The sequence below is a fragment of the Anguilla rostrata genome, chromosome 10 (genome assembly GCF_018555375.3).
Source record: "Anguilla rostrata isolate EN2019 chromosome 10, ASM1855537v3, whole genome shotgun sequence".
Classification (NCBI taxonomy): Eukaryota; Metazoa; Chordata; class Actinopteri; order Anguilliformes; family Anguillidae; genus Anguilla; species Anguilla rostrata.
In genome coordinates, this window is record NC_057942.1 from 26,670,657 (window position 1) to 26,688,707 (window position 18,051).

General features: G+C 39.2%; 1 protein-coding gene across 14 annotated transcripts in view; it reads right to left on the reverse strand.

Annotated features, from left to right (window-relative positions):
- eif4enif1 (eukaryotic translation initiation factor 4E nuclear import factor 1) overlaps window positions 1-18,051 on the reverse strand; it is an 83,286-nt gene that overhangs the window by 53,548 nt on the left and 11,687 nt on the right. For all 14 annotated transcript variants that reach the window (XM_064297647.1, XM_064297644.1, XM_064297643.1 and 11 more), the window contains exon 2: window positions 11,472-11,596. In XM_064297647.1, coding sequence (XP_064153717.1) covers window positions 11,472-11,596 — 125 coding nt within the window. The remainder of the gene's footprint in view (window positions 1-11,471; window positions 11,597-18,051) is intronic.

Genomic DNA, 18,051 nt, shown 5'->3' on the forward strand with positions numbered 1-18,051 from the left:
CACATTCACCCTTCCCCCTCACTAGTTCCAGGGAAAAACAATAAACAAAAAAAAAGATAAAATAACAAAGACAAAAGAAAGTAAAACGGTGCTACCACTTTCCAGTGAGCCACCTGTAGCTGGCCCGCTTTCTAGCCGGCGCCAGCTCCAACAAGTTTTTTTTCATTACTGCTCGAACAAAACTCCAAAAATAAAATGAAACAAATCATAAACGGGGTCTCAGCCCCAACTCTGGAAAGCAGCACAACTTTAAGCACCTGGGCTGATTAGCTAACTTAACCCAGGTGTGCGTACTCTCTCCACCAGCCGGCACAGCCTAGACCAATCCAGTTCACCGCCGGACCGAAAAGGAATCTTATTTAGTAAAATTGAAGGTATGTATAACATACAACCTGTATGACGATGTAATAAAGGTGACTATGTAAACATGCAGTAGTGCAGGCTGAGGGCCAGTAAACTATACACAGGGTTCATACACTTTCTCACCAATGATTTTCAATGACTTTTCCATGACTTCTCCACAACCTTTAACTGAATTTCCATGACCAAAACAAATGACTCTCTCGGCGGGACAATTTAAAATTATTTATAGTAACACCAAGTAAAATTAGGTCTGCATCTGAAACATATGGTGCCTCTCTAAAACAAATAAACACCAGACAGACACACTTAGATACATTCTCTCATTTTAATTCGAATAGTTTAACATGTTTGTCAATGTCTCAAACAGGGCTCGAAATTGCGACCATTTTGGTCGCATATGCTCTCGAAATTTAATCTGTGCGACCTCGAAATATAATTGGGAGCATTTGTGCGAGTACAAATAATTGTTCTGGTGCGACTTTTTTTTTTTTTTTTCCTTTTTCCAATCGAACGTCTCTGAACATTCGCTAGTTAGTACACTCAGTATGTCCCTTGTGAGCTGACGGTGACCCTTCTAACCAATCGTGAGCTTGACATTCTTACCTTTTAATGCTGATTTTAAATTGGTTAATATTAGCCTTCAATCACTCCCTTTCGCTGCACTCCACTGTGACGCGACACAGGGAGCTAACGCGTTAACTAATGTTACCTGAAGACAGAAGTTTGTTCAATTTATTAGCGTTATCGAAAGCTGAAAAGCTGAAGCGAACGATTACGGCATTTTTTTAAAACGTTAACGTAGTGTTTTATGTAGCGACCTGGTTGAAACAGCTCATTTCTCCGATGCAGTTTACTGGCGGTTGATTTGGTTAGCGGTATTAATGTGACGATAAGCACTTTGTCGTTTGAATGCATAACACGCAATTCCTTGAAGAGGAACATTTTAGGCGTGACAGTTTAACTGTTAAGTCGGACACCCACCGCACGCGTAGCGACCGCAAGCGCACTAAAGCGTAGTTGAAGTACTGTTATTACAACGGCAGCGGGCGACGTCCTCTACACCAGATGCGAACGCGTCGCGAACCGGCTGCGAAGCTTGTGCGACACAAGCGAACTGAAGCGTAGTTTTTCGCTTGTTCTATTTTTCTGCTTGTCGCGCGTCATGATGACCTGTTTATACACAGACATATGCTATAAAATGCTAGGTATACATGCTGATTTATATTTCATTTCATTTGGTTTTTGTATTGTCCTTGCAGAAAAAAACAACAACAAAAAACTGGAACCTGGGGAAAAGGCAAACTTAGTTTCGCTCTCCTATTTTGCGGAGGGGGTGGGGTAAATTTGAAAATACACCACAGAAAGACGTAGCCTATTGAATGATGTAGAAGTGAATGCACCGAGCAGCGGTTTGTTAGCTCGAGTGTTGGAAGGTAGTTTTTAACCAACCATTGCTCCGCCTATTTGACTTCTCCGATGTCTTCGTTCGCCGTGCTTTCAAAAAGAGTTTGTTAATAAAAATCAGATAATCCACAGAGCTTTAAAAAAAATCAGATTTAGTGATCTTGCTGATTAAAATGCACCTATTTTATAAATGAAGTTGTAAGTAAGCCTTTATTGCACTTGTACGTCAAAGCTTCCGGTGTTCATGGCGTTGTGATGTTCATATCCCTTCAAGATTAAACTGTTACGCTATCTTTTTGATGATTAGCTGATGTTACTAAATCTGATCCTATAAATCTTTTGACGTGAATGAGAAGACGACATGGGAATTCCCAATGGTTGATTACGGATTATTTATCATTATGATCATTACATATTCTTCATAAAATTGGCACGCTTGTTAACCAAGCAAATAAATCAATACAGTTTGAGATTGATTATTATGCAGACTACGTTGCGATTTAAGCTTATGGTAATTCTTTAAAGCGTTTACTTTCGCACGTATTTACATGAGTTAACAAAATATTACCAAATTAACAAACTGAAAAAGGTCTCTCACCAAGTATTCACTTAACCCATAATCAACAGTCGTGAACAAACGTGAAATACACAATGTAATCCCACTGCGAGAGCTACTAGGAATATAGAGCTTTAAGCAAGCCTTTGCGCGACACAAACGGAACCTGTGTAGACACGCTACACGCCGCGCTGCTTCCACATGCTGCTTATGCGCTGCTTACGCTACGCGTACGGTGGGTGCCCGGCGTTACTTGTAAACCGTACTGTTATATCGTCGTTTTTTATCAATAAAAAAATCTATTGCATATATTGTTGGTGCTCCTTACATTTTGGTGAGTGCTCCTAACTTTTTGAAGTTGGGAGCACCAGTGCTACGAAGTAAAAAAGTTAATTTCGAGCCCTGATATATTATTGAAGCTGCACTTCCCTGGCATATTGTCGGCACAGTAGGGCCTACGTTTACTAACTGCTACATTAGCAGAAGCGTGCCTGTTGGACGTGCCTGTAAACAGACTGAGCCAGACCGAATTAACTTCTGACACCACCAAAATACCGCGAAGGTTACATGCCAATTTACGTTTTATCACTATACATACTATTTTTATGATTGGATTAATTTGTAATTATATTTGATGCAACTTTAGCTGTGTTTCCATTACTTTTCAAAAAATATTTTCCATAACTTTTCCAGGGCCTGGAAATTGCATTTTAAATTTCAATGACTTTTCCAGGTTTTTCATGACCGTACGAACCCTGTATACAAATTAAACCTTCTTGGAGAGAGTAGAGAAGTCTCCACATTATGCCATATTGGTGAAGCGGATATGCCTCCAACGTGCACACAGTGATTTACGCCCGTTTTAATATTCTCACAAAAAAAAATTGATCGCACCGGTCAAATCAGAGTGGGATGTGGTCCTATGAAGTCAGAAAAGTGAGCAAAGTCCATGCGCAAGCTGCACTGTAATGCTGCCACTATATCTTTCCCTAAATGTCAGCAGTCTGGAAACAATACATATACATACATAAGTATGTGAAGCTGCTATTAAGGGTCTGTTTTTTCAACCTGGGTCTTGGTTTCATAATATTTTTCATAAATCCTATCATTCGGATAGTATTTTACACTTTTTCATTGTCAAGTTTTGGCTCTTCAGACATTTTCTCTATGCCAGTAGCTTCACCAAGGCATCTAGTATGCATATCAAGATAGGCTTCAGGTTCAGTGTACCTTTAAGCAAATCCAGTTTATCCAAATCTGTTTATTGGGAGGTGACAGTTAATGTGAATGTTGAAATTAAAAATAATTCCATCTGAACTTGCAGAATTGACGGTGAGCTACACCATTTTGTGCATACAAATTCAATTTGGCGCTCCAGTCTGTGTATTCCACTTCAAATAAATATAGTCGGCCATCAAATTGAAGAGGCTCAACAACATTTGTAATAGTCTGATGAATAATTAGCTCGTGCGGCATGTTCAGGATTTGGATTTTCAATATTATCTTAAAGGTAATCCACGTTGATCCTACTTGCAGCTTTTGAGGAGCTTACTAGACAAATAGACATTGCAGTGATTGCAGCAGATGTCATTCTGTCCATCGTTGTACTGAAACGTCTAAGATAAAGTGCTGGCACAGAACATGGCACGAAGCCATCAAAACAAGCTCTTCTGGGAGCAGTAGCAAAAAGATTCAGCCACACTGAATCTGAGCTCCTTCACTGTGTGGCTACGACAATAATAATGCTGTTGCTTTCATTATTATTATTATAATTGTTAGTATCTGAATGTATTGGTAACCTACAGGGCAACTAAACAACCTTGTGTTTCCTTTGATACCTGCAGCTTTAAAAAATACATAACTTTAAAGATCGGCTATAGGAATTGGCCAATTAGGCTTTCACACCATTTGTGCGCATCCTTGCCCATATAGGAGGTGCCTTATTTAACGCTTTATAATATCAAGTGTGAGCAGAGAATTGGAAAATGGCTCAAACAAAACAAGACATTTGTACCATTTACAATACTAATGTAGATTATATTCATAATTTAGGTAGAAAGTAATCTAAAGTTAAATGCGTTCAGCTAATTTGCTTGCTGTGTTGACACAGCCTCATCTTCTAGATGCTCCGAGTAATTATTGGAAAAGAACTAGTGGTCGACCGATATGGGTTTTTCCAATGGCCGATGCCGATATTTAGACAGCAGGGCGGCCGATGGCCGATATATAATGCCGACATCATGGTTTTTTTTTTTTGCATCTGAAAATACAACAATTTTAAAAAGAAACAAAGAAGTCATGTATAATTCCATTACAATCTAATATACATGGTTATCTTAGCCAGTAACATGTTGTTTTAGATGGAATTTTTATTAATTAGTGAAATGGAAAAATACATTGGGTTATGCTGTAGATTTCACAGCGTGACTGGTATTTAAGGGAGAGCGGGGTACAGTATGTCAGAAGCTACGTCATTCAACTGCATTATTCTATACATTATAACACAATATATATTTAATGCTAGCCAGTAGCGGTCTTACATTAGATTTGCTGTCATTTAGGATAGGAGAAACATGTTAACATTTAGAAAAGACGATGGTGACTGAGGAAATTTAGGCAAACGTTTATAGCAGGGCGCATGAGTTATAGTACGGGGCTCTAAACTAACTTTATCACCACCTTCCCAAAACTGTCCCGAAGCATATTTTTGCATGTTTGCTTATGTTTGTTGATAAACTCGGTTACAACCCAAATAGCCAATCTAAGCGATCAAACACAGGGGCGACACATCTTAGGGAGGTAAGAGCGGTTGTCTGGCAGTTGGAGGGTTGCCGGTTCGATCCCCCGCCCTGGGCATGTCGAAGTGTCCCTGAGCAAGACACCGAACCCCTAATTGCTCCCAACGAGCTGATTGGTACCTTGCATGGCAGCCTTTCACCGTTGGTGTGTGAGTGTGTGTGTGAATGGGTGAATGAGAGGCATCAATTGTAAAGCGCTTTGGATAAAAGCACTATATAAATGCAAAAAAAAAAATTAAAAAATAACTTTGTTCACTCGCATTGCACAGCCACAGCCTGCTCATATCATCTACCAAGTCTCTCCCTCTCATTAAACACTGTGCCAAGTTAGCTTGATGTATTGAAGCACAGACAAACGCACACGCACAGGGAGAGAGACACACACAAATGCAGAAATGTTAGCTAGAAGCCCATAACCTTCGTTCCCCAAAACGTTGTTGGCAAGTTGACACACACAATACACACAAAGGGAGAGAGACATGCACACAAGTGCAGAAACGTTATGTTAGCTAAAAGCCCATAATATTTGTTCCCCAAAACGTTGTTGGCAAGTTGATAACATTAACGCTAGCTTTCGGACTCCTGTTAACGTAAGCCTACTTCTTGAATCGAGGCGATCTCTAGCCCATTAGCAAATGCAACCGACTGTAACTAATGTTAATTATCAAATCAATCGCTTACGATAGCAGACTGTTGACTTGAGATGAGAGGAGAGGTTCATCAATCCTGTCTTCATACTCTACCTCAGCTGACAACAGGTGCTGCTGGCTTTGCCCACTTGAGAATAGTTCTGCTAGGCTAGGCTATTAATGTTACTCTACTGCTGCCAAACTTTGCACTGGCATGATGTGTATGAGCGAGCGCCATTGATGAAGAAACTAACGTTTATGTAACGTGCTTAACAACGGCAGACCAATAATAAAAGGCTTCAGTTACACTTGCTTACCATCCCACAACCATCCCAAATGACAAATCTGATAAATGTTTTACGAACCCGGCTCGTCAGGAGTAGGAGTGGGGACTGGGGATGCCATACAATAGTTTTTCGAGCCCTGTAAGCTAGTTTAGCTGGTTGAAGGCTTGCTAACGTTACCGTTACAATTCCCAACTAAAGTTATTCACATTTTCTCACAAAAAGACCGGAATCAATCTAACTATACAGACAGTAAACATTGTATATGTTATTAAGAGTGGCCAATTAAATATATTGAGCTTTGAAAGCTAGGAATTTAAGTCTTGCCTCTTGCCGTTTTCTCTCAGGTACATCCAGCATTGGCACGTTTCCCACTGTTCCACAGCACCCACTGATGTCTGCCCGTAGAATGGCGAAATTGACACAAGGGGGAGTGCTAACATCATTCCGCAGCAGCAACACTGATAAGGTTGCCTGCAGATGTGTCTGCAGACATTTTTTGTTTATCGGCCTCATGAGTGCAGGCATCGGCCAATGGCGATTATCTCAAAATGCCAGATATCGATTAATCGGTCTACCACTAAAAAGAACAGCCACATAGTGACATGCATTTATAATAATCACACACCAGATTGGTCTGTAAGGCAGGTTAGCTAACGAAGTTGCTTGTATATCTTTTTTTCCATGAAAAGCCCCATGCTTTATAATCTGACAATACGGCAGGTCTCACATGACCACTGGAAATTAATTTCCTTGATTAACATTAGTGTGCAAGGGGTAAAAAAAATTAAATCCTGCGTACGCACATTAGAGCATTTGCTGTAAAATTTATTGCACAGCTCTGTTATCATCATACTGACCAGCTGGTATGAATCTAACACATCGGAAACAGTGTACCTTGGTTTTAAAGTGACAATCTCGAAGATTTCAGTTTCGTTCTCTATGGCGGTGCCAATGGCGAGAAGCGGCAATTGCAGTTGTGTTTTTGGACCTCACTTCCCATAGATCCAACTGGATCCAACCAGTGTCGCCTGAGTGACGTCAGTCAGTTGGCACGCCAACTATAACACTTACTATTTACTGAATAAAAAACGGTTGTTCTAAAAGTAACGTTATGTACATACTCATTCGTTGTCTAACATTAGGCTAACTCAAGATGTCTTTACACTGCCGAGCCGGGTTAAAATGCTGTAGCAAACCTGGGGAAGAATTAGTGATGATCAATTTCTGCAGACGTTCTTTATCCACCTTTTGCCCGGTATGAACATCTTTACAATGCAGAGAAGAATTTGCGGGATTCGTTGTGGCTCGTACAATTATGTATCTCGTGCACAATAAGCAGTCTTTTTCATGAATGATTGTCGTGTGGTATTTTTGAAACAACTGCCTTGCAAAATGTTACCCCTGGTGTTTCTGGTTTTGCTAGCTAAACTGTTTGAGAATAAAGCTGAGCTGGGTGTTAAATTAGCAATCAGAACAAGAAGAATAAAACAAAAACAAAGGAGATTTCATCAAAAAGGGCATAAAGGCTGAAGGAACATGAGGAAGCGTAATAAAATAACAATGCTAATCCATACTGCCGTATTCTTTTATTTAGTTTTCTCCTGCATGACGTCTTCAGAAATCAGACCCGGCTCTGCTCCACATACCGCGGCTTTATTCCGATCATTATAATATATTGATGAACTCGATGGCAATGTAAATAACGATAACATTAAGGCCAGTTCAGATCAATGATTTGCAACGAGGCGAAACGGTTTTAGAATGTTGCAGAGAAAACTGCAGCGGTGTGAACTGGCTAGTAGCAGAGCCGTTGCCTGCCCTGAGGTTTTAAAAGACCGTCCTTGTCAAATCCCCAAGTGCAGTTTTAGAATGTTTACAAACAGACGTCTTGGAATTTTGCAAGTTGCATCCAGTCTCGTTGCGAATCACTGATCTGAACTGGCCTTAAGTTAGCTACACTGCAACAAGGTAGCATTGCATTCGAGAGACGGTTTGCGAGGTCGGTACCGGTCGGTAGTGTTAGCTAGCGTCTTTTTCTAATCGTTAGCCGACATTAGATTGTGTTAATTACATTAGCTAGCTAACGCAACGTTACCTGATATGAGAGATGGATACTGTGCGCAACGTTGTCTAAACTAATGTTGTCTTTCTTGACATGGTCCGGTAGCTAGCATTAGCTGTGCAAATAGCTATGTAATTTAGTAAAGTTACATTGTCATTAAATGTAATACGAAATCTACATCAACAAATAATATGATCTCTCATGTTACACAAAAACTTTAGGGTTCCATAACTCCCCCAACCCCCCCCTTTCTCTGTTCTTGTAACGCATGCGGACACCGGAAAAAACAGTACGCTGCTCACACACAAGTGAGTTCAAGAGCGAGCCTGTTGCGTTAGTTCCGCCTACCCTCTCTGGCGGACCAACCACTGATGGGTGATGAAAAACACGTCACTCACTGTGCGCTGCTTGTGATTTTTTCCCGGGAATGTCGCCACACACACCCAGTTTTTTAATCATGAATTATAATAATAATAATAGTATAAATTAATATAAAAATAGGCTCAATCACCATTGTGTTACCCAATGCAGCGATAGATAGTGACTTAAGACATTTATTTTAATGAAAATCTTCGAGATTATTACTTTAAAGCTCAGCTTTATTCTCGAAGAGTTTAGCTAGCAAAACCAAAAACACCAGGGGTAACATTTTGCAAGGCAGTTGTTTTAAAAATACCACACAACAATCATTCACGAAAAAGACTGCTTATTGTGCACGAGATACATAATTGCACGAGCCACAGCGAATCCCGCAAATTCTTCTCTGCAGTGTAAAGATGTTCATCCCGGGCAAAAGGTGGATAAAGTACGTTTGCAGAAATTACAGGTTTGCTACGGCATTTTAACCCGGCTCGGCAGTGTAAAGACATCTTGAGTTAGCCTAATGTTAGACAACAAATGAGTATGTACATAACGTTACTTTTAGAACAACCGTTTTTTATTCAGTAAATAGTAAGTGTTATAGTTGGCGTGCCAACTGACCGACGTCACACTGACGTCACACTGGTTGGATCCGGTTGGATCTATGGGAAGTGAGGTCCAAAAACACACCTGCAATTACCGCTTCTCGCCATTGGCACCGCCATAGAGAACGAAACTGAAATCTTTGAGATTGTCACTTTAATTGACTCTACCAAGTTATGAATATAATTGAAACTAATGACCACTGACAAAGCTGGTTGAAGTAAAATTTTAGGCTAAATATTTTCGGAGTAAATTAGCAAAATCCAAAAATGGTTACATTTATAGTGACCCTCCCTCATATTTATTCATCATTGTGTAATGTAATTTGACATCATTCCATGAAATATGCACCAATGGTTTATGCAAATAAGTGACGTCTTTACAACTGGAAACTGTTTAGGATTTGGCAATTCTATGCAAATACCCAAATTATATGATAATCCATTATGCAATTAAGCAGATTCTACCATATTAACACTAGAAGGGGTGCATTTTTTAAAATGCTTCCTATTACCACCAAGCCTGATGCCCAGAGTCATCAATTAAATGCATTTCAAGACATAATACAATTCCAAATACCACTATTCCAGCAGAATGACCCACTTGTGTAAATGTGTAAATCTCTTGGTACAGGCTATATCCCCCCACCCTCCAATTCTGGCGCTTAGAATATTTAACCCTTCAATAAATATTGAAATTGTTCCTTTTTCCCCCCCACACATTTCAGTTTTTATAGCCTACATCTCAATGCATTGTGATGCTATCTTGAAGACCAGAACTTAATGTAGCTAAATATAGGGAGACAATGAGGTCAAGTAGATGGGGCAGTACAGCTGGACCAACTGCCATAGCTGTCACAAAGTCACCACCTAAGCCCCATTTTGAGCTAGGAAAAACCTTGTATTGGTATAAAATAAGTATCCTGTGCATGATGTAGGGATGGATGCGGTCAATCAAGTTATTGAACTGGCTGGACAACATCCTAAATATATTAAATGCATGTCTTCATCCAGCATTTCACACATAGCATGCTTAACTAAAACTATTCATCTTGTTTTCCCCTTGTTTGGCTTGTGCAGGAGACCACCCTAGTTTTTCTTTTCACATTAGTTTAAAAAAAAAATCAACAAAGTAGATTCAAAAATTTCTTCCTCCTCGAAAATCTCAATTTCACCAGACACAGCTGTGTTTTCACAATTGTAAGCAAATGATCAGGAGCTTGGCATCTCGTTACCATAAAGACAACAGAACCAAAACCAGGCCTTCGCCAAAATAGAGGCTATACACTACTTGGCTAAGGGAATGGTGCCACTATGGTGCCAATGTATAGCCTACCACTTGCAAAGAAGGCTTTGCGAGCAAATTAAAAAAAGTTACTGTAAACAGTAACAGATCCCCTCAAGAATGTATTTCTCTCAAGTTGCCATCCCAAAGATTTATGGTGAATGTCAGAGATTGGTAGAATCGTGAAGCAAGCAGAATTCTTTGCTACTCTGATGGATCTTTGTAGTATTTTGAGATTGATGCTTTAAAAAAAAAAATTTTAAACACCCAAAAACACAAGATTACACCAAAAACTTATGGTTCAATAAATCCTATAACACTAGAGGTGATGCCATCAAGCATTTGGAATTAATGCATTAAAATGACTTAACACAGCAAATGCGATGCCCTCCTCCTTCAACGACTTTTCGTAAATATTTGGGCTTAAAATGACGGTTTATAGAATTAAAAATAGATCCAAAGAAACAGGCAGTATGTGCCTTTCTCTTCATAAAACCCCCAGCCAGACAGCAGAGGATGGTTCCCAGTGGTGAATGGGTTGCTCTCTCCATCACGTTACACAGCAAATGAGTGACCGAAGCTTTGAAACTAATTGCTTGATCAAGCACCATCAAAACTAATTTCGCACATATCACACAAAATTAATTCAACGCAATTGTTTGATGATTTACTTTGACTTGAGTGTGGGGATCAATAATGGCGGCCGTTGTTTTTATAGAAATGAAAACGAGTTTATAACTCTGGAGATAAACTAAAGTATGTCGGTGGCGTTTTCACAGAAAAATGTTGCTCGGGGGAGAAATTGATGCCTGATGCAAAAATAACATTTGATTTTATTACATAGCAGGTTTTTCATTTACAGGATCTACATTTGTGGCACATCAAACTGTTACACTTAAGTATTTGTTCCATTGCATTTCATATAACCATTGCAATCCATCTAATGTTCATTTCAAGTCTGTACTGTATGTTTCCCCAAAATTTAAGGTTCACAAATTTCAGCATTGACATTTAAGGCTGCATGACCATCTTCGCAACAAATTGTTCCTGCACACACTCCATTTAGATCAAGCACTCAATTACTTTGTGCTGCTGGGAAATAGTTAACAGCATATAATTTCTTACCTTAGTATATCTGTAGGGTGGTGCCAAAGATTCCTTCACCAGTTCTGTGACAGGGTCACCATTTTCCTGCTCTTGAACAGTGTCACTTTTGTCCATGGCTACTGTCCAAAGATATGGGAACCTGTCTAAAAAAATTTAAAAGCAGGTTCACTCAAATGCTTGCAAATAAATTAAGCTCATTTGGAAAACATGCCATTAAACCTGTGAGCACCAAATTACAAAATCAACACAGATTAATCCCGAGTGACTTACATTTGGCACACATGCAGATTTAGGCAACCAAAAAGTGCCATTCCATCAATGAGGGCCAGAGTAGTGAAAAGATGTGATTGACAGGAGGGCCTCTTTAGAGAGGGGACAGTAATTGCGTCACATAAATTCATATATTAGTCAGATACATATTATTTCAGTTTCAGTGAACGTTGTTTATTGGCCCAAACAAGTTGTGCACAATGAGGCATACTTAAGAGATTTCTTACAACATGCAAGCTTTGGCTGGTGTCAGGCGTTTGTGGTCTAAAGCAAGAAAATACGCTTTGTAAATCCAAACCAATTTATACAATGACACATGAGTACACATGTCAACAATGGGAGTCTTAACTAAAATCAGTTTTTTTTTTATTTAACCATTATTTAACCAGGAAAACCCCATTGAGATTGAAATCTATTTTGCAAGGGGGACCTGACATGAAACACAAAGTTACTCAACAAGACTTACACATAACAAAATGTACAAACATTGGGGAATGAGACAGTGTAACAATAATTAAAAGTACAGAAGAGGTTAAAAGCAGGAACATACTTCGGTCACAGAGTCATGAATTGCATGTTTAAAGTCCACAACTGAAATTAATTTGTCAAGTTTAAAATTCTTTTGCAGATTGTTCCAACTATAAGGTTTATTCTTAATTTTTCTTAAAAAAAACCTCTTATCATTTTGTTTATAACCATTTCCTACAGGGCTTTTCCTTTTCTCAAAATAGGGTTTACCACTGTCATTCAATATTACATAAAATAACAAAAGCAACATATACTTAATAAAGATGAAGGCAGTGAGTTTGACCAAATATTAAGTTAAATACTACATATTGGAATAATTTTAGCAGAATAAATTCAGCCGTAATATGTTGAAAATATAATTGTATTTTGAGCAAAATCAAAGAAACAGAAAACTGATGGAATTTACTCATTGGGAAGCCTTTCATTTTAATCACCGTGCAGTGCTGTCTTCTGCACTCACTTCAGACAAGCAAAGCCTAAGAACAGTTCTGTCACTAGCAGTAGTGCTACCATTAACTTGGTAAGGCTGTATCTAGCAGATTAGTATTAATCGTGACATTAACAAACAATGTTAAATTAGAAATATCGACTTCATTGTACTGTATAAAAGTCTAGAAGCACTAAGCACTTACTAAACATAATTAGCTAGCTGGCTGCTGTAAGTGCATAGCTGAATTGTGTGGCTAATAAAAGCCTCATTGTGGTTGGCATTTTGAATTGACCAAAGTTGTGTCAAGGATTTAGAAACAAGTAGTAATTTACTAGCTGATATCAGCGAGTTGGGGTGGGAGGTATGACTGAACACGATGGTGGCTCTGAAGTGCAAAACACAAACAAAAGTTTGCAGCTCAGGGCCCGGTTTCATGAAGCAAGTTTGTGGCGTTACACTACATTTCCAAAGGTATGTAGACACCCCTTATAATTAGTGGTTTCAGCCATTTCAGTTACAACCTAAAATCAAAAATACAGCCATATATCTCCATTGGGAAAAATTGGCAGTAGGAGTCACTGAAAACCTCAGTGACTTTCCAACAAGTCAGTTCGTAAACTTTATGCCCTGCTAGATCTGCACCAGTCAACTGTAAGTGCTTTTAACGAAGTGTAAACGTATAGGAGCAACAATAGCTCAGCCGCAAAGCAGTAGGCCACACAAACGCACAGAACGGGACTGCCAAATGCTGAAGCATGTAGCATGTAAAAATCATCTGTCCACAGCTGCAACACTCCCTACAGAGTTCCAAACTACCACTGGAAACAACATCAGCAGAAGCACTGTTTGTCAAGAGTTTCATGATATGGGTTTCCATGTAGGGGTGGGCGATATGACGAGATTAGATCGTGAACGATTAAAATGTCTCCACGATCTGGCTTTCCAGAGAGATCGCGAGTATCGGGCTACAGTGAAACTACACATTCTCTCAGTTGCACTGACATCACTCATACACAACATCCAACGTTGTTTTCTCAGCCAAACCTAAAATCACACTATTCATTAGTCCCTGTTGCACCTCCCCTAACAGACACCAATAAACCAATAATAGCAAACAGTATATAGCGCCTTGGATTTATTATCCTCCCCCTTTATTATTTGACAACATAGCGGCATAGCTGACACCACGGAGGAGTTGGTCCCTAAAAAAAAATTTGACATCTGTGATATGGAACTGGTTTGGGTTTTCCAAAACCGACACGGTGCAAAACACCACTATTTGCAAAGTTTGCAAAGAAAATGTTTTCACATCGGATGGCAACACGACGAACCTTTTTAATCACCTTAAGAGAAAGCACCCCAAAGAGCACGCAGAAAGCCAAACAATCAGGGGATCTCACGAGAGTGCCTCAGGCACAGCCACGGAGCTAGAGGCTAGCATAGCGGTACAAACTTAATACTTTGCAGAATTGCACTGGATTAAAATCTGGTACTTTGACCCAAATGGTCTCTGTTATTCTTTTTCTTTTAGGTTTTGTTTCCTTGAAGGGCAATATTTTCTTAAACAGGGATATTAATTTGATTGCACTCTTCATTAACTTACAAAATTGTCTTAAAAACCAACATGAAAACGAATCGTGGATCGTGATCATGCCCAAAAAAAAATTGTGATATGAGATTTGCCATATCGCCCACCCCTATTTCCATGGCCAGGCAGCCATTCACAAGCCTAAGATTACCATGCGCAATGCCAAGCGTCGGCTGGAGTGGTGTAAGACACACCACCATTGGACTCTGGAACAGTATAAATACGTTCTCTGGAGTGATGAATCGCACTTCACTAACTGGCAGCCGGATGGATGATTCTGGGTTTATCAAATGCCAGAAGAATGCTACCTGCCCAAACGTATAGTGCCAACAGTAAAAATTGTGCAGGAGGAATAATGGCCTGGGGCTGTTTTTCATGGTTTGGGCAGGGCCCCTTATTTCCAATGAAGGGAAATCTCAATGCTACAGCATACAATGACATTTTAGAGAATTGTACACTTCCAAATTTGAGGCAACAGTTTGGGGAAGGCCCTTTCCTACTTCAGCATGACAATGCCGCGTGCACAAAGCAAGGACCATAAAGAAATAGTTCGCTGAGTTTGGTGGGGATGAATTTGACTGGCCTGACCTCTACTCCACCAAAGCAGACTCAGCGTCAGGCCTTACATCCAACATCAGTGCCCAACCTCACTAATCCTCTTGTGGCTGAATGGAAGTGAATCCCTGCAACCATGTTCCAAAATCTACTGGAAAGCCTTCCCAGAAGAGTGGGGACTTGTTATAGCAGAAAGGAGGGTCCAACTCCATATTGTTAATGTGAGCCTCATAGAACATGTTTTGTTCTGAGAAATTACACCTTATATCTCAACTGTGAATTTTGAATCTGTTATATGCTTAACCTCTTAGCACAAAGCCCCTAGTGGTCGGCATGCCGGCGTGCCGAGATTACTAAACTCAGACATTCGGTGCTACTGCAACCAAAGTACGAGTTAAAAACAGAAACGCATTAGTTTCATTAGTCGACAATACACGACAACTATGCCGAATACGGAGTTTCGCAGTGCCACCATTGTCGCTCTGGTCGTTCATTTAACACGCACCCCCTCCCTGCAGTCTCATCTAGAAAACACCCCCCACCCTTGACATAATGGACAATATTGTCTATCTTGGCATTCATAAAAAACATTCTTTCACCACTAAAAAAAATCGTATTCCGTCATAGCAACAAGATAATAGCCCTAAGATATGCCTATACAGCAGTGAAAACACTGCTCACTGAGTAACGGAATAAACAAGAAAAAGTTTTTTAAAATGATACCATGTCATTCTACAGTCAATATCTGGGACTAAATATTGAATAAATATACAACCTTACCGCTGGTTTTACGCATAGAGAGGTCCCTTTTGAGACTGAGTTGTAATATGTTGTCTTGGACAATCCGTTTGGGAAATATACGCGCATGTGTGATGCCTGGGTACCTTCCAAAATAGCCGTGCGTAATACCACACCTGTTGTTTACGGCGTCGTCGCCCTTTTTAGTACCGTCTGCCTTGATTGACAATTCATTTATTCAGTAGGTGAGAGTATAAGCTTTCTAACGATGTATAACATGTCTAATTTTGCTTTTGGAATAGCGTTTTATAGGTCAGCGTAACCGGAAATTTTCTTATCATCGCATTCAATTACGCATTCACTTGGTAGCAGTAAAACAAAGACGCTGCTAACGAGACGTTGTCAACGATTTTTCGAAAATTCTTGGAAAATACTATTATTGTTGAGCACTTCTGAGCATAGCTAAGCCATATATCTGCTGACAGACCTAGCTGACAGTTTTCTGGTGTAAGACAGGAGCAGATATAGTTCTCTCATTGATTTCCTGTCTCTGTCTCCATCTACTGAAAACAGATAGATTTCATCACTGCTATGTAAATATTACTGCTCAAAATACTTCGGTTATATATGTTATTTTTGAAATTGAGTGTCTTTAAATAGGTTAGTGGTATTATATAATGTGGATATTTCACACTAATGTAAGCATTAGTTAGTAGTATAATAGTTTTTGTGAAGCATGCAACAGTGATGATGTGAGAATTGGAGCATTGCCAAAACGTGGTGGACGGTTGAAAATTGTTTTCATGTCGTCGTCCCATCCCCATACAAGAAAACATACGAGAGTACAAAGCATAGAAGTACAAACAAGAGTTAGCTAATTATTACACATTTAGGTACTGTACCGCATTGACAATATTTTTGCATTATTTTTCAACCTGATAGCAATGTTCCATCTTAAAACTTCATAAGGGGCTCGTTTATATGCTTTATATTGGACAAAAAGCATTTTATTTACTTTTGGAGAGATTTTGGATATGTTTCTGGACCCCTAGATATTTTAGACCACTGTATTGACTGAAAGCTTGTAATTCCAACTTGAAAATGATGCAACAGTGATTCTCGAGTCAAAACAGTTGATTTGTAGTGAAATACGTGAATATGTTGTGATTCACAGCAATGCATAATTTAGACATTTTGGATAGATTTGGAGACGCTGGGTACACTGCTTAGTTTTTGCTTCATACATCTATAGTAGTTCTACATATCCACCCTTAGATTTTATGAACTTGTGGTCAAGAAGTTTTTGACCTAGCACATGTATAGTTTAACCTCCTGCATATATTCAATCTCGCAGTATTTCATTGCGAACTTAAAAAGTGCAAATTTATTTTGGATTTTTTGTCAAAACAATTGCATTTGTGGCACTTTATTTCTTCCAAAATTATGAATATAAACTAATCTGTGTTAGTATTGTAAATTGTACAAATGTCTTGCTTTATTTAAGCCATTTTTCAAGTCTCTGTGGTGTTCACGTCTGGAGTTATAAAGCTTTAAATAGGGTACCCCCTAAATGGGCAAGGATTGGCAAAATTTGGCTTGTGCCTTAAGAGGTTAAAGACCAGAACATTACATACGAAATGCAGCAAAATACCGAAAAATAATGTGTCAAGATGACAATAGCAGTAAAGCCGAACCAACCGCAGTCAGTGTCACACAAAGTTAAAACCTAAACCCTATTTTGAGCCAGGAAAACACCCTGTATAGACAGCTTAGGCATCTTGAAAAAACTTTGGCACCCCACCTAAGACATTTCAATGCAGGACAAACCCTGAACTGGAGGCAACTGTCAAAGGAAATTTCAGCATTGCTTCCTATATGAACATTAGTACACAGGTCCTGTAGACTGAAGAGAATTAAATACTTTAGAACTGAAAGGGAAATAAGTACTGGCACAATGTAAAAAATTGTTTGCACACAAAAGTAATACATTCATAAGTATGTACAGCCTCTGGAAACTTCACTATACAAACTGTTTGAGTTATCTGAATGATATTCAGCTGAAGGCAAATTTCCATTTCTGTGGACAATAAAGTTCTGTTCAACTTCATATTTTCATGCTCCAGACCAAACCCTCAAATGCCCCAAAATCAGGCACTGTAAAGCCCAAGTTAATCAGAAACGTCAGTATCTAAAACAGCTTATGCTCCACTGCACACTTGCCAATCAAAATGTATACAAACACTGAAATATTTTTAAAACCCAGAAACTGAACCATCTCTTCCTGATTAAATTCAATTCAACCCTGTCATTGTACATTGCACACGTACAAGTACAACGAAGTGAGCTTGTGATCTCCCAAGTACAGTGCAAATAAGTAATAAGTAGTAGTGCCAAAAACAACATATTAACAGTAAACAATATTACGTAGTATAACACCCTGAGTAGTGCAAAAGAGCAGGTGGTGCAGTAGGCAGTGAAACACTGGAAAA